The sequence below is a fragment of the Crocodylus porosus genome, unplaced genomic scaffold (genome assembly GCF_001723895.1).
Source record: "Crocodylus porosus isolate Cpor-Errol unplaced genomic scaffold, CroPor_comp1, whole genome shotgun sequence".
NCBI classification, from domain to species: Eukaryota; Metazoa; Chordata; order Crocodylia; family Crocodylidae; genus Crocodylus; species Crocodylus porosus.
Window position 1 is genome coordinate 54,138,298 of NW_017728906.1, and position 22,896 is coordinate 54,161,193.

The 22,896-nt window shown below is 42.4% G+C and overlaps 2 protein-coding genes across 2 annotated transcripts in view; one reads left to right on the plus strand and one right to left on the minus strand.

The window, feature by feature from the left end:
* Positions 1-17,396, minus strand: part of GK (glycerol kinase) — a 103,248-nt gene extending 85,852 nt beyond the window's left edge. Inside the window, exon 1 of the mRNA XM_019529146.1 lies at positions 17,327-17,396. The gene's annotated coding sequence lies outside the window, so the exon portion shown is untranslated. The remainder of the gene's footprint in view (positions 1-17,326) is intronic.
* Positions 4,290-14,483, plus strand: CUNHXorf21 (chromosome unknown CXorf21 homolog). Its single transcript, XM_019528461.1, has 3 exons — positions 4,290-4,296; positions 4,405-4,450; positions 11,910-14,483. Exons 1-3 carry the CDS (start codon positions 4,290-4,292, stop codon positions 12,811-12,813), a joined length of 957 nt encoding a protein of 318 aa, XP_019384006.1. The 3' UTR covers positions 12,814-14,483.
* Positions 17,397-22,896: the final 5,500 nt, after the last annotated feature.

Here is a 22,896-nt window from a genome sequence, read left to right on the forward strand (position 1 = left end):
GATTTAGCACTCATTCGGAGATTCAGATCAGCCGGGGAGAGGTGTAGACACAGGCCGGCAGCTGCAGGTTCTCCCGCAGCTCCTCCGGCTGTGCCTGTCTCTCCCTGGGTAGGGGGAGCCACAGGAGAAGCCCCCATGGCTGCCCTGCCCGACCCCAGCCCCCACCCAGCCCCAGCCTCCCGGCACTTTAAAAAAAATGAAAAAAGCCCTGCACTCAGCAGCTCTGGCAGTGGTGATTGGGACTTCTGGGGGCTCATAGCAGAGCCCCCCCGTGCAATGCAGGGCGGTGGGAGCAGCAGGGATCGCCCTTGCCCCTGCTTGGTACCCGTGCAGCAGCTGCCCAATGGTGCAGGTGCATCATGGCTCACTAGGGCACTGCATGCTGTCTGGGAGCTGCAGTGGGTCCACGTGTCAGCTGGAGCCAGGTACCACTCAGTCCCAGTAGCCTCAGTTCCCAGACACTGTGCAGCACCCTGCCAAGCCATGCTGCACCCACATGATGTGTCAGATGTTGCGTGGGTGCCAGGTGGGGGGGTGAATCCCACTTCCCTGTGCTGCATGGGGGGACTCTGCTATGAGTGCCCAGAGACCCCAGTAGCTGCTGCCAGAGCTGGTGAGGGCAGGGCTTTTTTTTTTTTAAATTGCTGGCATGCTGGGGGCAGGTCGGAGCAGCCATCAGGAGTGGGGCTGGGTGGTGGGGGGAAATCGGGAAGTGGAGGCTGTGTGGGGGGGCTCTGCAACATGGCCCCAGAGCCCCCACACCTCTTGCTACTGTTGGCAAGTGTGGTTTTTTTGTTTGGCTTTTTTTATTCCCGGACTGCTGGGGCTGAGCAGGGCTGGGCGGTGGGGTGATCAGGGAGCTGGGGCTGTGTGGGGGGGCTCTGCCAGGAGGCCCCAGAGCCCCAAACAGCCCCTGGCACAGCCAGTGAGTGCAGGGCGTTTTTTTGGGTTTTTTTAAAGTGTTGGGAGGCTGGGCCAGGCAGGGGATGGGGCCAGGCAGGGCAGCCATGGGGGCTTCTCCCATGGCTCCCCCTGCCCAGGGAAAGGCAGGCACAGCCAGAGGAGCTGTGGGAGAACTTGCAGCCACCCGGCTGTACCCATCTCTCCCTGGCTGATCTGAATCACTGAATCTCTCCAAATCAGCGAAAATCTTCTGAAGCTGATTCAGCTGAATCAATTCAGAACAGTGATCCAAATTGCCAAATTGAATCACTGTCCTCTGAATCGGCCAGACCTGAATCAAAATCAAATACTTCCCTATTTGCACAGGCCTAATGTTCAGTCTCCTCTACAAAAAAATTATAGTACTAAAATTGTCTTTTCTCTTATTGCTACATTAGGATGAACAAGAACGTCTTGATATTTTGGAGGTAGTTGAGCCTCAATAGCCACCTCAGATAGTGAACTTTGATGAAGAGATCCAGCACAGGATCTGCTGTGCAAGGCCTCCTTTGGAAAATTGTTTCAGCATGTCTTTATTAATCACAATGTTCAGAAAGACACAAGATCTAGGTCTATAATGTAGTCATAATCCCTACCCTCATCTATGGATATGAAAAATGAGTGACCTACCATCATTATCTCAAAAGCCTAGAGAGGCAACATGAATGATGCCAGCATCTTTGCTGAAGCCAATGTTACCATCATTGAATTGGAGATCCTCAAGTACCAGCTTCACTGGACCAGACATTGTGTGCAGATGCCTGACTCTCAACTCCCCAAACAAATACTTAGCACCCAGCTTAGGTATGGCTAGAGATCTTTCAGTGGCCAGAGGAAATGCTATAAGGACATACTGAAGGCATACCTCAAGAAAACAGATGTGGACATCAAGATCTTGGAGGAGCTGGCAACCAACTGACTCCAACGGCAGTGCAACCTTAACCAAGTGGCTGCCCATTTCAAGGTAAAGCATCTTGCCCTCAAAGCAGAGAAAAGGGAGCAGTGGAAGGAAAGGGAGAGAAAGTCCAGCCTACAGGCTACTCTTCCCCCAAGGAAAGACTTGCAGCTTCTGTGGATGGATATGTAGCTCAAGGACTGGACTCTTAAGTCACCTCAACTCCCCTGCCTGTGAGTTTCCCTCTGGAGTCACCACTGGGAAACAGGCAGAAGACATACAGGGATGAAGTGGAAGGAAGTAGCAGGAGTAAAATCAGAACCACGGAACAAGGAAACCAGGGGGAAGGGACCTCAACCAGGGAAAGGGGGCACTGGCAGAGACACAAAAGGTAAGACACAAAAGGGAGCTTTGTAGAACTATTGAAAAGAAAGTGATACCCAGCAGTTCAACAGGTATGAAGGCTGTGAGAAAGGATCTCAAAAAATGCAACACGTGAAATGACTGATGTAGAAACAGGGGGAAAAAAGGCTGGAATGGAACTCATGAGGTCATCCAGGCCAACCCCCTGCTCAAGGAAGGTTCATTCCTGACTAAACTATTCCATACAGGTGCTCACTTAACCTATTTCTATAACTATACAAGCAATCTTGTCACACAACAGCAAGGCATATTGCCCCAAACCCCAAGAGTACCTTAACCTAGCACAGGTAAAGCAAGGGAACATAAAATTGCGAAGCAGAGAATTTGTTATAATTCGTGCAAGGAAATGTTAGTATCTTCTCCCCTCTCAGGTAGTTATCCAAGAAAAGATAATTGACAGAATGCATCTATAACCTCTCATTTATCTGAAAAGAAATTTCACAATATCACCCAGTTTGACCTCTTGGTACGCAAACAGAGATGCCCTGTTCCATATACAAAGCCAAGTTCACCCCATGCAGGTCAGAAATACTGTCATTGACTCCAGCAGGGTTAATTACAGCAGGCTTGAATTTGGCCTACTAAATATCTAGTATTGGTGAGACAGCAGGAACAACCTACATAAATGCACAAAGTGCCAACAGGTATCTGTTGCCATTGTGAATTAGCTCCCACAGGAGGGACTTCCGGAGGTAAAGATGCCTCTTGAAATTCAATGCAGGTTGCCAATCTTACCCTACTAATAGGTTTTGAGCCCTGTTGGAACTGGTATAGCACCTGAGCAGATGCAATATTATTTAATCCAACTGTGATGAGTTAAGGAAGAGCAGTGGAAAGGTCCAATGCCAGAATGTCAGAAATGAATTTTCAATACTGAGGTAAATAGGCCTTTATATATTAGTGTTACTCAAATCTGAATGAAGTAAAAAGAAAAGAAACTGGCTTCTGAGACAGTATAAGGAAGGGTTTAATTAATAAATAAAAACGTAAAGGATGTGCATATAATACAATATAATGAAGACTTCAATCCTTATTCAGCAGCTGTCACTATTCTGTCACAGCACTGGACCCCTTTGTGGACAAGTTACAAATAGCCACCAGTGCCTCATAAAAATAATTCAATAGTACTGTCTTATTTTTCTGTGTACTGGTTACATACTAAATGCCAAAGTCTATTGTTTATAGTAAGCCAAGGTGAACAGTAAGATTTTCTGCAGCAGATTCAGAAGTGTATCTGAAAGAGTGTTTAAGAAGCTGTTATTTGCATCATCTTTTGAAAGGATAAGAAAGGTTGTCCTCCCCCTAGGACAAAAAGATAGCATGGCTATCTGTCTTTTTGATTGATTCTAATGGTTGTAAATGACTTTCGTAGCTAAATCATACTGCAGGTAGTGCATATATCTTGGATGGTTAGCAGTTAAGGATTTATGCTTTATTAAAAAAATCTGCGGACATCCTTAAAGAAAAGTAGCAAGATAGGATTTAGTTAAAAGAGTAAAGGACAGAGAAAAAATAGTTTGCAATTCTTTTTTTTTTTAGTTTGGCAATCTAATAATTCCTTTCCAGCTAGTTTCTACCAAGTCTTGTAAGGCCAAATTAGATCAACTAGTAGAATCCTGTGCTATACAATTTGGTAGAAAGTAACGAGGATTACACTGAAATAAAGCCAAATAAGCCCACTAAGAAATTAATTCCTATTCATGACTTATTATGTCTGTTTAAATGGAAAATTACATACATTGAGTGAAATTGGGGTAAGACATTAATTTAGATGACCATATTCCCTCATATTACCGTATTTTTTTCATTTAATTAACATTTCTCTTTACAGTCTTTAATGGAACAAAGGCTGACAGCATGGGCTGAGGGTAGTGTGCTGCAACAAGGTACTTTAACAGCATTCAGTTTCACAACAAAGTTTCATTTCAGCCTAAAAAAAGAGGAAGAGTGTCTAACATGGTGTGGTTCTAGTAAGTCAGTTATAAAGCACACCGTGCTTCCAGGGACTTCCTTGCTATTTCTTTACGGTATGGAGGGTAAGAAACAAAGCACATGCCATCTTTGCAGTCTAAAAAGAGTCACCTGGAAGTGAATTGCTGTACTAAATTACATGGGCTTGGAGAAACTTTTAAATTGACGGGAAGAACAGTACTATTTTTTCTACGTGGTGAGTTGCTGCAGCTCTTTGAGGTAAGAACTGGTATATGCTATACAAAGTACAACTGTCTTTCTTGCGCATCCACTTGGTTTGGCTTGTTGTCTGCTCAGAACTTATGCTCATAAAATCCACATAACCTTTGATGAAGGCAGTGCATGTTTGCAAGGATTTTACTTTCTGAATTGCTACCTGCAAAACCTTCCAAATACCATTGCAGTTTAACCTCTGTAATAGCAAAGATCCGTTGTACTTGATTTATAACAAGGCTTCAAGATATGCACAGACATGGTTCGTCTGTGATCCTGAGGTCCTAGCCGATCACTAGTGCCCCTGGCACTAACTCAATTCAAATGGTAAAGTCATTATTTACATTAGGGAATACTTTTCAAGTGAATGTGCTACTTTTATGGTAGTCATATTTTTTTTCTCACTGAATTGTGCATGTATGCATATGTATTATAATATTAGAGCTAGAGTACTGTATTTGCAGGTTTTCTGGTTTTTTTCCCTCCAAAAATAGAAATGTACCATATCTAAGTAACTGCCTTCCCCTCTCCCCCACCACATTTTGCTTACAAATAAATAGAATCTTAATCCTTGCATTTGTCAGGATCAGGTCAAATTCAGAGGTTACATTCATAAAGCTGGTACACACTTGCATACTCTATAGGAAGTAAATATAGACATAACCTACCATTTCACTTAATTGTCAGGTTCATTCACTCTCCTCCCTCACCCCCAGTAGAATAGTAATTGCTTTGCCTATCAGTGTTTAGTACTTTCTTCCTTCTTTCCTATTCATTCCCCCAACTCCTATAAAATATAACATTCAATGACAGAACATAGAATTCCATTCTCCCTTCTCTTGCTTTAAATGAAAAATAATAAAAATATATCCACATTGTGATAGTTCACTAAAACCTACGCAGCCAAATTCATAAGGGTAAGATTTAATCAGCAGAGATATTAATTACCCTATAGACACTGTACAGAAAAGAGACTATACCATTCTATTCTGGTCACATTTAGAACTACAGGGTCTGAAACTTCATTGCTTTAACTTTTTGTGTAGTCACTTACATGTATGCACAGGTATGACAGACTAGTAGGATACTGGATCAAAATGGCAGTGTTATAAATATTTTGCACTAGTGTGAATCACCAAACAAAGTGCCTGGCAATGACCAAACAGGGCAAGTGAGTGCAATTCAGGTTTCCAGAGTTTAGGAAACACAAGAAACTATAAAAGTTGTGCTAGAATTGGATGATAATAGACATAAGGAGAGATGAAGGAGCTTTATTTATAAGGTTACATTCCTAAAACTGCTTGCCTTCACTGTACCTATAAAACCTGCATGTGTTTTCCTGTGCAAAATAGACAATACTATATGCATATGGGAAGATATTAGGGAGGAAATCTGTCCTTTATGCATTAACTTACTCCATATAATATGGAGTATGGTAGCCCTTCTACCCTAGAAGAAGCTAGGGTATTTACACAGGGAGTGGGACATCTGGTTTCTAGGCCCAACTCACCCAGAGGGCTTTTGAACCAGTATCTCCCACTTACCAGCAAAGTGCTCTAAATACCATGGCAGGTACTTTCCAGGCTTCCTCTTGAATTTTGTCCTTGGGGCAGCCAGGAAGTGAAGCTATAAGGGGCCAGGAGGAAATGAACAAGCCAGAAGGAATATAGCTTAGTGAGTTCTGAATGCCCTGAAAAGGGAGGGCTTCTGAGTTTTAACCCCTGTCTCCTATGACTTTTACATACTTTGCATTTAATAATCATCTGGGGACAGCGCCCAGTCCAGAGACCAAGGTCACATCAGGGAATTAGAGGAGATAATGAACTCCAAAGAGTTAGGTGAGGTAAATTCTTGTAAATATTTAACTGCAGATTTCTTGAGAATCTTTCCAGGTCTTGCAAAATGCACACTAGAATGGATGGCCCAGGTAATCCTGTCAACTTGTTTAGAACTTTTCACCCAAAATGTAGATCAAATTGGAAAGAGAACAATATAGGAGACTGGAAACTTGCAGAAGTTCCTCATAGAGAATCTGTATAATATACGCTGGGGCAGTGGAACTGCTCAAAACACCAGAGAGGCAGGGTCTGATTAACACATAGGCAAACTAGGCACATCCCTAGGGTCCCAAGTGAAGAAGGGGCCCAGTTGTGCTTATTTTACATATTGTAATTACTGAGTGAAAAAAGGTAATATAAATATACAGTATTAAGTAAGGGTCCACGAGTTTGTTTGCCTAGGGCCCACTAAAGGTTTAATCCGGCCCTGCAGAGAGGCATGTAGTTCAATCTCTAAAGATGTGGATCTTGGGGAATCTGCATTAGACAAGTCTATCTGCAGAGAAATTGTATGCCTCCATCCTCTTTCCAGGGTCCACAAAGCCTCAAAGTGGTTACCTTTAATAAGGCCACACTGGAGCTGCGGTGCATCAGAGATGACACGTTAGCCACAGCCCCTCAAGTTTGGAAGATGAAGTGAGGGTTTCACGGTGCTTAAAGGCTCAGTAATAAGAGTACCTGTCAGTATAACCTTCGTACAAATTCTCCACAAGGTAAGACTTAGGTCTGTGCGCAGAACCTCAATCTCATGGAAGAGCTTCATTGAGTGCTGGTGGGAAGTGCCAGAGAGGATTTTCACCTCTCCGTGTCAGGAGAAGGGATGGCTTGCATCCATTATTTCTGGAAGCCAGCTAGAAGTACATGGTAGAGATGATGTATATGAAAATGAACTCCAAATATCATGTAGCACAGTTTTAAAACTATTTAGGTTAAGACATAAGCTATTTTTAAATAAAGATAAGATAAAAGTAATAAAGAGCTTGTACTGGGCAATGCTCTTCTTTATTCGGTCCCAGTGCAATCTATGCTACTGTTCCTAAAGAATGCAATCAATCACAAGCACACAAGAAAAAAGTTCAGAAGAAACACCCTGAATCCTTTTCTGAAACAAAATGACTGAGAGTAAAGACTATAAGCTAGAGCAGCTGCTCCCTCTGCCTCCCATGCCACAGAGAACAGAGAGAGCAAAAGGGCTTGATCTTTACCCGAAAGCTTCCAGCTGTATGGGAGTGACTGTGTGCGTCTACATGAGACGCTTACTGCACATTAGCCTAATAACACTGCTCACTAGCATGGCATTTAAATACTGTGCTAATGCCTACTGTTATTAGGCCAATGCACAGTAAAATCACAAACCACGCACCAGAGCCACTGTGCAGTAACTCTAGTTACTGTGCATTTAGTTAGTACTTGATTAAGCAAGTACTAAACAAAATGTGCAGTATCCAAGACGCCTTAACGAACATGTAGACATGCCCACTATGTATTTGGGACTCTGTGATCTGTGTAAGGTATAGGAGAGAAAAGAGCTGGATTTGCAGACTGTGGAACTGGGAATCACCACTCTTCCACTTACCAAATGAGAAATACCTGTAGGAATTACTACTGATCCTTTGTGAGTGCAAATCCTCTCTGGGTAGCCAACTGTCAGTAGTGAGGATATGGAAGCTGGCTGTGAAGGGATTGATATGATAGGGAACAGAAGGCACTGGGCTTTAAGTAAATGCTCCAGATTTCTGTGTCTATAAATAGGAGCAAAATTAAAAAACCTAAAAATCTGCTGCCTGACTTCATGAAAGTGATTCAAAGAAACATGTCTAGGCACCTTGACTCCATATGTAATCAAGCGGGGAGCTAGAGTACTACAGAGGCTGATTTAGAGATCCTGGAGCTAGTTAATAGGAAAAACTGTGAGGTTTAAACACCCAGCTGTCTCTGGCATTTGATGTCTCTAGTGCCTGACTAGGGGATGTGTTAGGTGCCTATGTCCACTTAGGATCCAAAGTGCTGAGTTCCTCTTTCGAGAGTAAGTACTTAATGGACCTGTTACAGACCTTATTTAGTCAACTAGACTTTTCCGACTAGTTTAAAAGTCTGAAATTGTTGAGTTTCATGGCTCAAGTGGGTTTATTTCCCTCCCTATTTATGGAGGGTATGATAGAGTCTGAAAATAAATACTGTAAAATGTGGCCCAAAGAAATGAAACTAACAGTTTCAGTTTCAGTTCCCTAATATACCACCTTATGATAAAAGCATGGTACATCTGGCAGTAGGAAACAGTAGTGAGTGTACACATTACAGAAACAGAGCTGAATTTGGGCATAGTAAATAGAATCTGGGTGGATCATGTGTTATATATTTCTTGTTTCTTAAAATTTGCATGAAAAATAAATATGGGAATCAGTATTGTAATAATTCCATGTTCATCCTGACCTAAATTACTGCTAAATCCCCCCCTTTCCTATTAAGAGTGTAGGAGAGACATTCTGGCAGCTCCTTATAGGATAAGAGCAGCAGAATTTATTACATTCTGCCAAAAGAGTTTCATGGCTCTCCAGTGTGACCAACAAATAAAGTAAACCAGTAGTACTGGTACAAAAGGCAGTCAAGCACAGTTGTGATTTTTTTACATTTGTTCCAGGGAAGTGAGGCCAAAAACTACTATGGGGATAGGCAAGCTGTCCTCATACGAGAAAGACCTCTGCCCTCTAGGACTATGCATTAGCTTCAGTCCAAGCTTCTTTGTGTTTTGCTAACTAGGATCAGGGCTGTGGTACATCCCATTGAGCTTCTGCAGGGAGACAAACCAGAATCATAGGAAAGCAGGGCAGGAAGAGACTTCACAAGGTCATCTAGTTGGGCCCCCTTCTCAAGAGAGGATCAGACCCTAACTAAACCTTTCCAGCCAAGTGTCTGTGGAACCTGCTCCTGAAAATTTCCGGGAATGGAACTTTTCTGCGGGTAGCTTGTTCCAATGTTTGACCACCCTTGTAGTAAGAAAGTTCTTTTTAATCTCCAACTTCAATTTTCTCTGCTGCAGTTTGGGGCTATCATGTCTAGTTCTGTTCCCATATACAGCAGATATATGTTAAGTACATATTTACGCACATTACTTCTGAGGGGAACTGGGGGAGAATCGTTTTCTCCCATCCCCCTATTTCATAATGAAGAAGATCTTTGTTCTGAAGAGTCTTCATCTCATCTGTTATTATTTCATCTCTCTCTTGCAATTCATAAGTAAGGCTACCTAGTCAGATGAGGGCAGAACCATGACTTGGCCTAGTATTTCTTGGAACATTTTTGCAGTAGAGGGTGGAACACATGAATGTTTCTTAGAAGAAGTGAAAGTCCTTTAATACTCACCAAACTACAGCTACAAAGCTGGTATGTGTGGTATGTCATGTGCTACACAGTGATATTACTTTGCTCTACGTTTTGTATAAACATTTTCCAGTTACTAAAGTGTTCTGACATCTGGTGTTCTGGAACAGACAGGTAAACTGAAATGTATCTGTAAAATACATTCATATCCAGGTAGACAATATCCATTTTAATTACATTATATAGCTGGATTAAAAATTAAATGAAGACTATTACTTGCTATTAAAATAAGACTATGTCATTCTTCATCTATCGGCTAGTATACTTATACTATAGATGTGATCTAGACACATGAAATCCGATTGCTAAATTCTACTTCCTGTTTGCTGGACCATGTGGGACTTGTGTCAGACAATAGAGCAGGGGAAGGCAACCTTTCCCAGCTGAAGGCCTGCATTACCCATCCCAGGTCAGAAGTGGACTAATGGGTAGGAGGAGCTAAGACCCTTCTGCTGCTGGTCTCCCCAGCCTAATGGGAAAAGCATTTCTTGTGGCACTGTAGCGAGAGCACTGACAGGTGACCCCTGTCACTGAATGCCACCAAAGTTCCACATCTGTGAACTAGATCCAAAGGCTCTGCAGACTGGGCTCAGCCTGCAGGCTGCCAACTCCTGCCATAGATTGTTTTCCTGCCTCTAAGTTATAAAAACTAATATATACTAAGAATATGGTAATTATACCAAAAAGGGATTGTCAAAATTCAGGAATGCTGAGCATTTGCTGATCCTTAACTGTGCATGCATCTTCCAGTTCTGCAGTTCTGGGCTCCTCCACTGGTGTCAAGTGCCTGGTTTCAATATTTACCATATGTCTAGTTTTCAGTATCTATATTGTATGGCCTATATTATCAAAAGTAGCCAACTGTGTGAGTGCCTTCATTTCCAGGCATCTAATTTCACATAACAAAGCTCCCACTTCAGAGCTGCTGACATCCATGGTTCCAAGAGAAATATACAGGAGCTGTGGGTACTGACCACTTCCACAATCCAGACCTTCAGTATAAGTGCTGACACTTGTACAACCCCAATCAGGGTTGTGATTTTTAAATTTCAAAGAAATTCCAACAATTACAGTTCTTCATCCTGAAGAAGCAAGAACTTACACTGACAACATGAATTTGAGGTTTGCAGTCTTTAGACAGTGGCACTTGACACCTGGGCTTTCAAGTTTTGAAATAAACCACATGTGTAGCTTGAATGTGCCTGGAAAAAGCTGCAGAGGAAGAAAATCACCCTTGTTGGAGGCATATTGAAATCCACTTTTTTCAAAATGCACAAAAATTTTAAAAACACAGTACTGCATCAAATACCTATACGGAATAAAACCACATCTCCTCCTCCTCTCTTGCCTCCCCTGGTGGAGGATATTGTGTTTAGTACTGCTTAAGAAAACAGCTAGAAGTCTGGCGGCACATTTTATTTACTCAGTTTGTTTGGGAGGTAAATATGCATAGTAATAGCAACATCATGATCTGAAGCTAATCTTTGCATCTACATGTAACCAAAAACATATTTGTCAGTGGACATGGGTGGATCCAGGATTTACTTAAGGGGCTGCAGGACACTACCCCTCAAGCAATGGTGGAGGGGGGAGGTGTGGCTGGAGCCCCCAGGTCAGAAGGGGACACCAGGAAACTGGGCAAAGAGTACCCCCATGAAGCAGAGGAGGGGGGACCCACCTGCTGCTGACAAAGCTGCTCCTGTCCCAGGTTGAAGCCACTCCCCACACTGCTGCTGCTGTTCCGAGCTGAGCTTAGCTCCCTGCACAGCCATTCCCTGTAGCGTGCAGTATAAGTGGCTCCGGGGCATCCCTCCATGCCTGTGTCAGCTTAGGACAGTAATAGTGGCACCCAGGTTCCTTATTCCAATGCCTGCTCCTGGACAATGGAGAACACCTATGGGGGAAGGGTAAGCAGGCACTGGAAGGAGAAACCTGCACATTGCGACCTGTTGGGCCTGGTAGCTGGAACAGAGCAGAAGTGGTGCTGGGTCTCCCCCTATGTCTGGATCAGTTGGGGGCAGCAGTGGCAGCAGCAGAAGGGGGGTTTATCCATATTGCTGCACCCCTCCCTGGATCCACTCCTGCAGATGGAAATTAATCAATGTTTTCTTAAGGGTCAGATTAACTATCTGTCTTTCCTTGGTGTTTTCTGTTCCAAATGTCTATTCAGTTTATTCTGGATGCTGATGATGCTGATCATGACAACCTGATTTAGTCTTCCATGCCTCTTTTCTTCTCTTCCTAAGAATGCTGTCAGAAGGTTATCTTTGTGGAATCCCCTACCTTTGTGAAGACTTCATGAGTTCTAAGCTCTACAGCAAGCAAGGCCCAGAGGAAACAGTACATGAAATGAGTTCCCTGTGCGGCTTTACATATGCCTCCATGGATGAGACACAGAACAAAAGCCTCTTTCAGAGGTGGTCTGTTGGCAAGTTAATTTCCTCAGGCTGCTCAAAAGGAAGCAAATGCAGCAGAAGACAGACAGATTCTGTAAGGCAAGCCACCCAGAATTCATTCGACAGGCAAACTTCTCCAGTTGAGGACATATGTGGAGGATCCATCATAGACACTTATCTTGTCCCTTCTTCTTGTCAAAGCATTTGCAAAAATTACAATGATTTGCATATTGCTGGGGGCCACGTAATGCCTATCAGTTCAGTAACAAAGGATTTTACCTGTGACAGTGGGATAGGCCCATTCTTGGAGTCATCAGAGATTCCCCCACCCATAGAATCCATGATGATGCCAACCAATGACCTTAGTCGCAAGCCAGTCCAAGGATATTCATCATGCTGGCGAGTGGCCAGCATCATGCAACATCAGCAGCCCCTCTCCAATTCAATGCTGAATGACTATTTAGAGCAGAAGGTCATGGAACTGTACAAACAGTATATCATGGACAGCATGGTCAACTGTGTGTCTCTCAATCAGATCCTAGCCTCGGAGCTCATCATGACCAACGTAGATCAAATTACCCAGCAGATATCACGAGAGAGGAATATGGAAACCACCAAGGCCAAAGATATGGTCATTAACTGCTTGTTACGAGTGGCCAGTGGAAAACTATCCACTGAAATGAGCACCCCTAGTTTGCATATTTCCCAATATAGCAACATCAATGCAGAAACGGCTAGTGTTAAGATGGCCTGAATGCTAGGTTTTATATTATATCACTTGTCCACTCTACAAGTCAAGTATTCTTCACCTGCCACTTCACTTAAACCTTTTTATAAGTACTATTACTAATTTGCATTGGGGTAGCATCTATGACGAGCCCTCATCATGGATCAGGTTTTCATCTGGTTGAGCACTTTGCTAACATCTAACAAAATGATGGTGTCTACTCCCTGAGTGAATCACAGATGTTAAAGATAACAATGAGAAAACTTTTCAATACTTATTCAGACTTCAAGGTATTCTGTTTCTCTACTACTTCTATTCACCAACCTTTTCTATGTGCCTCTAACTTCTCTACCCTGCTTAGAATCATACATTCTACCATGGATACCAGTGTAAACCCCATCTTTCTGCCCACCTTTCCCAGGCACATCTGGCTTTCTCTGCAGGTCACAGCTATGATTAACTACACTCTCTAGCTCATATATATTCACCTCATTGTTATCTTTCTGTCCCATCTTTCCAGTCCCCCTTCGCTATGATTCAATCCCAAGGTCTTTTCTGCTCCCAGTGTATGGGCCTTGTTACACGGTAAATTTAGTCAGCTTCTGGAGCTCTTAATTTCTGGACTGGCTGCATGCTAACAGCTTTTAGGTGGCTTAAAGCACTCATTTTGTGGCTTAAAGTTACACTACTCCAGGGCAAGAATAGCTCCAATTCACCTAATTTTGTTTCTGCTGCATTACCATGTGGCCTCTTCTGACAGCTATTCTGCCCAAGTTGAAGTCATCCAGTATCCCAGAATGCAATGGCCTGCCTGACTTAGGGCAAGCAGGATGCTGGGGCACAGTGCTTTGCCCAGGCAGAGGGAATGAACAGCCTCAGAGCACCCGGTGGCCATCACCCATCGTCCTGCCACCACCCAAACTGGCTCTGTTCTCATTTGAGCTCCAGCTCTGCTTCCACCTGAGCTCAGGGGGTAGGCGCTGCCTGAACTCTGAAGAAAAAAGGATTGGGCCCCGTGGAGCTTAGGTGTTGCCCAGCCAGCCAGCAGCCCAGCCAGTGGGATGTGGGGTGGTAAGTGCTGTCCGTGCTCTGGAGAAAAATGGATCAGGTCCCTAGAGTGAGCGAGCTTCAGGGCTGCAGCTGAAATGGACAATGCCTCAAAACTCTGGTCTTGCTGAACCTGACCGTGGCTCTGCATTGAGAGTGGGGCTGCCAGGCTTAAGCCCTCCCAGGCCTCTTGCAGCGTGCAGCCACTATGTCAGTTTCAGAGAGCCCAGAGAGCCCCAGGGAAGCAGTTTCCCCATGTCTCTCTCCTCTCACAGAAACTGACACCGCAGCTCCACACCGAGAGTGGGACCACCAGGCCTTGACAGCCTTGCTCTCAGAGACCAGAGAGCCCCAGGAAAGCAGCTCAGTGAGACCAGAGAGCCCTGGGGAATCAGTGTAGTACTGTAGAGCTGCAGCAGCTCTGCACTGAGAACAGGGCTGCCAGGGCTTAAGCCCAACAGCTCTGCTTTTAGTACAGAGCCACGGTGTCAGTTTCAGTGAGACCAGAGAGCCCCAGAGAAGCTGCTTCCCCAGGTCTCTCTGGTCTCCCTCCAACTGACACAGTGGTGGGCCTGCTCCCTGCCTGGTGGGAGAATTGAGCACATCCTGCTTCTAGTCCTGCCACTGCTCACCAAGCCTCTAGTTGCAAGTCACAGCTGTGCAGGTGCAGGACAGTCAGAGCAGGTTTTTCATCTTACTGTGCGACTGCTCCACTAAGCTGAACAACACTAAGCTTATTAATATTTGTTTGGCTTAGAGCATAAGGTCTAACAAGGACCTATGTTTGTTCTCTGAACTGATCTGAACCCTTAAAGACAATAGGGAAAGGTTAAGAATTTACAGTGAAGTAATAGCATTCAGTGGTCACATACAAGCATCATACTTGCTGCCTGGGGACTCAAACCCATGACTTTAACAACACAGGATTTTACAACTTGAGCTAAAACAATTTTCAGTAACTGTCATAGACAATACATTCTTTTGGGGCTATTTAGTGCATATAGATACATTTTTACAAAATATTATCTTATAAATATGTTCTTGTTTTCCTATATTTTCTTATTTAATGGATATTTTTATAAGTGGTTTGAGAAAGTGAGGGGGCAAATAATGGTATTTGTAAATTACAATCTAAGAGCAGGACCCAAAGCCCACTGAAGTTACTGGGAGGAATTCATCTAACTGCTTGAGGAGTGTAACATATCCTGCTCAATATGATCCGTGGCACACATAGACAGTAAGCAGTATTCACTGATAGGGCCTGTTCTTATTTCCTCCTAATTCTATTGTGCATTTGTAATAATTTATCTTGTTATGGTTATTGCCATATACATCTCAGATCACACTGCATGTACTTTTATAAAAAAAGACTCTTGTTTTCAACTTGCAGTCATGTTTTCTAGACTGGGAAGGCACCTACACAGGAGCAGCAAGGCAGCTCCGACGCACTGTAATTACAGCATGTCAGAGCAGGCTCAATTAATCGAGTCTGCTGGAGTGTGGTAATTACCGTGCTCCAGCAGACTCCAGCGTCTCATACGTTAGTGTCCCTGCACTGAAAAATGGTGGTGAGGGCACTTTAACTAAAGCTTGTTTGACAAACTTTGGTTAAGTGCCCTCACAGCCATTTTTCAGCACGGGAACACTGACACACGAGATGCTCTGGGCACTTTAATTAGAGTGGATCTTGAAGCTGCTCTAATTAAAGCACCCTCCCAGAGCATGTGTATAAACATGTTCTTTGTGTTAGGAACTGCTTTCTACCATGAATGTATAAAGTCTCAGGTATGATGGAGTAAAATATATCAGCTACATCAGAATGTAGTTTGGTTACTACTGTAACACAAATAATAAACACCTACCACATATTTTTGCTTTAGTGATTCCTTAGAGCTTAATTTTTGTCTTTTGTTTTTCTATTCAAAATCATCATGTAATTTCATACACAGATTGTTTTATGAAAGTGAAATATATGCTACAATAAAGTTGTTACTTCAAGCTAACATGTATATTTGCCTTCTGGGGTAACAAAATTAATTTCAGAAGTAAGTCGTTAAAATTGTAAATGTCTAAAACTTTTCATGGGTGGCCCTGCTTATGCACAGGGCCACACATCTTGTTGCTATAGCAACTTACTATAATGCTATTATGCTGGGATTCGGAGGAAAAAGTAACCTTTGCCTTGTAACTGTTCCAGCTACTTCAAAGATCAAATCCAATTTCCAAATAGAAAAGATGCTATTTTCTATCCAAGAAATACGTTTTTATGGCAGTGTGAAAGAGTTATACGCACAACATCCATTAACAATAGACACCTCTAAAAATCCTTGATGTTGTCTTGAAACTCTCCCAGAAGAATATGAATATGCTGGACCCCTTGAACCTGACATGAAAGTAGTTTATGGAGCACTCAAGAAATGAGTGACTAATGCAAAAAGTTTTCAACAAAAAATAGTCAGATTTTTAAACAAGTTTGATTTTCCCTTGTTTATATCCTTTCTCTCCTTTTGTTTGTTTTTTGCTCTCTCCTAGCATCAAAAGACTGAGTTTCAGTGATATGTAAATTACTAGAAAGTGAATTGCAAGGTTGGATGCATATAAGTGTATTTGCTCAAAAGGGTTCCACCTTCATTCAGGAACAGATACTGCTTCTTACAAACAGCACTCTAAGCATAATACTTACCATATGCCTTATGAACACAGCAGACATTTTGTTAGTTGAACATTATTTTGTTTTTTGGAATCAGGTAACATTGCAACTGCATCTCCTTTGGGTGTGCCTGACCTGGCTATAGCAAGAGGGTGCATTTCTCAGTTTAACTGTAACCTGCATTAGCAACTACCAGACTAGATAACATGCACAAGAGAAATATATTTTAATTTTGGTGGTGATCTTGATCAAGTTTTAATTTAGAATTGCATAATTTTAAGGTATTAATAATAACTGTAGTAATGCTAAAAGACTTTCCTTCCCATTGTTTTAGCAGGATGATCCAAGTGGCAGCCCAAAAACCACATGCAGCCTGCTCCCCAGGGCTCTTACCCAGCCACTCTGACTGCTACTACACCCATGGTTTGTAGTCTCATCTTCCTCCAGAATGGTTTTAACTTTTTGCTCCCACTCCAGCGGGTGGGGCAATTCAGCCCATGGCATTGGGGAAGCCTGTGGCATGGTGCAGTACTGGATAAGGGGGACTTCTCAAGTGCATGGTGCGTGTGTAGGTGTATGGAATAAGACTCACACTAGCGTGACCCCCACTGGTGTGGATTGTTCAGCATGCAGGCCCCAGCCCTTAGAAGTTGGATAGCCCTGACTTCAGTGTCAAATATTTTGTCTGGCTATTGCACATATCTGGGCACTTGACACTCATTTGCTGAGTGGCATGGAAAAACAGAATGAGTGTGCACATTGCACCAGTATCTCCAACAATCCTAGATGTTTACAGCCCTCAAATCCTTGATGGACAACCCTAAAAAACACTATATTTTTTACCGTGCAAATCTTCACAGTAAGAGTGTCCACTGTAGACTTCCCAACCTCCAAGTGGCATCCGTCCATTCACTTGATACAGTGAGCATCATTCTCAACTTTGCATGGAGCAAGCATCACCAGTGATGGGAATAATGCAGAATATGACCTGTGTAAAAATAACCATGTGCATTGCTTGTTTGATTTGGGGCTCTGGCAGATCTTCCCAGCAAGCTTGCCCTGTCACAGAGCTCCAAGAGAGTGACAGGGAAAAAGAAACTTACCTCAGCAACGAGCCTGGGAGAAGGGGACGACACAACGAACCTAGAGCAGGGTGGAGAGGGCTCCATCATTAGAGGAAACTGTTGTTGTAGCAGCGTGGTAAAGCCATGTAGAGACCTGGGGCAAAACTTAAACTGAAGCCGTATAAACACACTGTATATCTGTTACCTATATTGGTGTTATCCCAGAAAAGTAACTACCAGCGCATCATTCTTATGCTGTCACAACTACAGTCAGCTTCTTGTCAGGGAGACTCCTCTCAGGATAACCATACATGTCTGTAAATTAAATATATAAATAAATCTGTTAATATGTATTACCAGGCTGACAATGAACATTTGAGATATTATGCATGTAAAGGTCACACACAGTCTTTGCACTTCCTTTTGCTGGATCTTTGCACCGTCTTTGCAAGGATCACATATCTTGGGAGACGGATCATTTAGCTTTTTTCCTGGACAAACATAATTGATTACTTTTTTCTGCTTGAATATTGAATTTATCTTCCTTTTTGAGATGGTGCATTAACTAGGTATCTTCCACATCTAGTCTCTTGTAGGTTATTTTCAAACTATTCTTGGAACTTAGAGATGTGTCTCCATATGCATGCAAATATTCATTAGCTTATTCTGCACTCAGGCTTAAGATTGCTGATATACCTGTCCCTGTTAAAGCCAAAACGAGTATCTCATGTGTCATTACTACATTAGGCATCTCTCTTTTTTCCTGGGTGAAAGTCCTTTGAATGCAAATTAGGCTTCCATTAAGATAATCTAAAACAAATTGTAACTCTTTCCCCATTTACAGTCTTAAATTTAGAGAGAGCGATCCTATGTTCTAACAACCCAATTTTAAAAACAGTTTCTTTTTTCTGTCATATATGTTCTTGACACATGAAGTTTCTCCTATCAAAATGCTAATACATTGCACTCACTGGAGCCTATGTGTTTTAAGACAGATTTTGAATTCCAGCTCCACATTACAATACACACTTTGTGGTGCTGTTCTGTATTATGGGTACATTTAAAATGTGTTACAGGGGATAAAAAAGTTACTAGTTTTTCAATAAATGGTAAGTCAGTTGTTAATCAACAGGTTGGACTTTAGAACATGGCTGATAACCATCCTCTTATAAATTTCCATAGAAAATATTACTCATTGTTTGTAACATGCTTATCATGTCTATTGGTGGTTTATAAATTGCTTATAAATATAGCCCTAATATAAAGAGTGACCCTGTTGCATTAAGGTTCTCTAGTATTTTAAATGTTGTAACTGAGAACTTCCAGGTAAGCATCTTGTGCAATGCCAACTAGGAAATCTCGGGGTCACAACTTTGTTTCAATATGGCTGTTGCAGCTGGACCCAGCACCCTAGGCAGTTCTGCTTTGTAGGGCCGTACCACAGGAAGGGGTAGATAACATCACTTCATCAGAAATAATGCATGGCTTACAGAATCAACGACAGCTAAAAATAGAAAATGTAGAGGTACATACTTTTAAATTAATCCACATTTATTCTATACATATGAACATGGTTGCTGTGTTCTTGCTGCCAAATCAGGAAGAGTTAGCTTGCTGTCTTTCTGGCATTAATGCCAATGAGATTAGAATAATTTCTCAGAATACTAAGCAGCCTCTTTAAGTGTTGAAATGAACAGTGCTCAGAAGCTATTGCATTTTCAGAGCTGCTTACCTCCTTCAAGAATTCTCTGTGGAGCTCTGTGTCAGATGAAATTCCTCATCTGACGCTGAACTCTCATCAAGAAAAATGAAACAGCCCTATATTGAATTAACACCTGATTATTTTGAAACTGTACTGCACACACTCAACCACCCACACCCCACATTACTTCCTCTTCTATCTCTGCAACATTTTTACTTTTCTCAGGCACATACCATATGAACACACCAAAGTCCTCTTGGAATTGCATTGTGGTCCTTGGCCATCCCAGTCCAAGTTCACTGCCCTCCTCGTCTAGGTTTTACGTACTCTCATTCTTGCTTACATTTCTACTTCCCTTTGCTCCTGCTCACAGGCTGAAAGTCTAGTTTCACTGACAATTGGGAGAAGAATCAATGAAATGGCACAACAATGTACTACACAACTCAGAAGGACCCCCAGAGGTGTGGAACTGCGATGCTGTGATTCCACATACCCTTTGCCATGAAACAGCTGCCAACTCACATCTACCATAAATGAAAGAGCACTATATAGAGATCACTGTAGACTAACTGGCTTCCCTGCAGCATGGGTTCTCAGGTTCTGTGGAGAGTCAGGGACATGCATTTCACAATGTTTCTTGTTGAGAAATGTCTCAGAAGCAGCACCTTACCTAGATTCCTGGCAGCCCCAGGCAAAATTTTAATATCAGGGCCCCCTTTGCTGAAGATAATGTTAATAATAATAATTATCTTCACCATTTTCAGGGTCCTTTTCTGTCCAAGTCCTGGGCGGCTGCTGGGTTTGCACATTGGTTGGGTCTGGCCCTGCTCAGAAGAGACCACCTCTCATTGAACACTGAGAGCAGGTCATTTTCTGGGGACTAACATTTTCAAAAGTAACACATTTCAATAGCCCAACCCAAAGCAGTGTAGAGTCCTGATTTTCAGAAAAAGATGATCATCCACTGTCTCTTTACTTACAGATGAGTGGGAGAACTAGGATCCTGTAGCCAGTCTTACTAGCTGAACCACAGTACACCTAAAGGCTTTTGAAGATCTATAAGGAACTTGTGCACTCTAGTGGTAAGAGTGAAGGACTAGTAATCCAGAGGAACTTCAGTTACTGGATTGAGTGAGCCATTTGTGATGTTCTTAAGCTGAGAGCAAGAGGGAGGTTGAAAACTGGAAACCAGATATCCCGCTCTTTTGCTAATCTTCCCTAGGTAAATCAATTACGAAACAAAAATAGAAAGAGAATGTTTAAAAAATATTTATGGTAGATGTAATGGGCATACAGCTAGCTTCTGTAACTTTCTTCTGTTGGTATAATTGTTGTATAATAATCAGGAGCTAGAACTATGGCTTTGAATTAATTTACAAAAAGCAGAACCCACTTAAGTATTTTCATTCCTGCAGCCCTCACACTTTTGTTCTTTGCATGTAAGGAACCTTGCCTGAAAATGGATGCTATTTAGTAGATAAAAGTATAGAAAGAGACTGAAGAAAAAATATAAATTGAAATAATATAGATGATCTTCTTTACACAATGGGCAATTCCTGTACATTTCTAAATGAAAGCTATTTATCACAATTAAACATTTCGGAGATAAGAATAGCAATAATTTGGGCAACAGTTTTAAGAAATTGAGGTTATAGGTTGTTAGTTCCAGCACTTTAAACCAATCAGTCTCAAGGTGCTGTTGACCTATTTAGCAAACATGGATTTAACAAAGGCTGAAGTATCTTACCAGACACACAATCCTTGATTGAAGTGATACTGTTAAGTGCTACAAAACAACCAACACATTATTTGCTATAGGTTTTTCTCTTCAGATAAGAGCATGCAAAATTTACGGCAGCGCTCCTAAATCTAGATCATACAAGCGGTACTTTGAATTATTTGATTACATATAGTATGCATATATTTAAAAGAAAAATCAAGGTAGAAAGTGAACAGTTCCACTAAATAAAAGTATGCCATTCACAATGCAACTGAACAGATAAGTGACTGATCCTGAAAGAGGCTAAGCAACCACAAGTCAATGCGAGTCTCAGAAACTTAGCACCAGCCCCTTTCAAGGCTAGATTTTAGAAGTTATTCCAACTCTTGAAATCATTGGTTGTATGCATTGGAGAGGTTGATGGGATTGGAGGCTCATGATAGTAACAGCTGTAATATCTAATGTCTTCATTTTTTTTCTTTTTTTTTCTCTTTACTTAACCAAAGGTTCCTTGTTATTTTGATATTCCATGTGATAACTCATTCTACATACATTATAAGGACAGAAGAAAAGGAAATTTAAAAACAGAATCGGTTTTGTATCACAGTGGACAAGCCTGAGGGTGCATGAGGGAAGAAATGGTCTTTCCTGAACACAGGAATCAAAGTAGGCAGGAACAACAAGTAGGGGAGTGTGAACAGAAAAGTATGAGGACATAAAATTTTAGAGCTAGGGTGAGCTGTCTAATAGACTAATTTGGAGTTTAGGCCAAGAACACCACAGGTTAGCCTAAACTGAATGGTTCAGTTGAGTTTCAGGGGCTGGAAGTAACTAGAAATCATAGAAAGTTAGGGTTGGAAGGGACCTCAGAAGGTCATCTAATCCAACCCCCTGTTCAAAGCAAGACCAACCCAGCCAAAGCTTTGTCTTGTCAAAGAATAGACTCCTGAGACCACTGAGAACAGACTAGTTCCATCCTTTTTGGAATCCTCTTTCAGGTAGTTGAAGTCTGCTATTAAATCCTCTCTCAGTCTTCTCTTCTCCACAGTAAATAAGCCCAGTTCTCTCAGCCTCCCCTCATAAGTCATGTGCCCCAGCTCCCTAACCATTTTTGTTGCCCTCCGTTGGACTCTCTTCAATTTGTCTACATCCTTTCTGTAGTGGGGGTCCAAAACTTGACATGGCACTCTGGATGTGGCCTCACCAGTGCTGAATAGAGGGAAATAATCAATTCCCTCAATCTGCTGGCAACACTCCTACTAACGCAGCTCAGTATGCCGTTAGCTTTCTTTGCAACAGGGACATACTGTTGGCTCATATCCAGCTTCTTGTTCACTGTAACTACCAGGTCCTTTTCTGCAGAGCTGCTGCTTAGCCAGTTGGTCCCAAACCTGTACTGATGCATGGGACTGTTCCATCCTAAGTGCAAGACTGCACTTCTCTTTATTGAACCTCATGAGATTTTTTTGGGTGCAATCCTCCAATTTGTTGAGGTCTCTGAATCCTAGCCCTAACCTCCAGGCTATCTATCATGCCCCACAGCTTGGTGTCATTCACAAACTTTCTGAGGGTGCATTCCATCCCATCCTCCAGGTTGTTGATGAAGATAATGAACAAAACCAGCCCCAGGACCAACCGCTGGGGCACTCCACTTGATACTGGCTGCCAGCTAGAAATTGAGCCACTGACATTGATTATTAGCCTTTAAGCCTGATTATCCAGCCAGTTTCCTATCCTCTTTACTGTCCTTTCATCCAACCTGGACTTCCTGGATTTCCTTTGCTTGCTTGCAAGAATGTTTCAAGAATGTTGTGAGAGCCTTGCTAAGGTCAAGATATGTCACTCCCAGTGGTCTCCCCACATCCACAGAGCTAATCATCTTGTTGTAGAAGGCAATCAGGTTGGTCAGGCATGACTTGACCTTGTT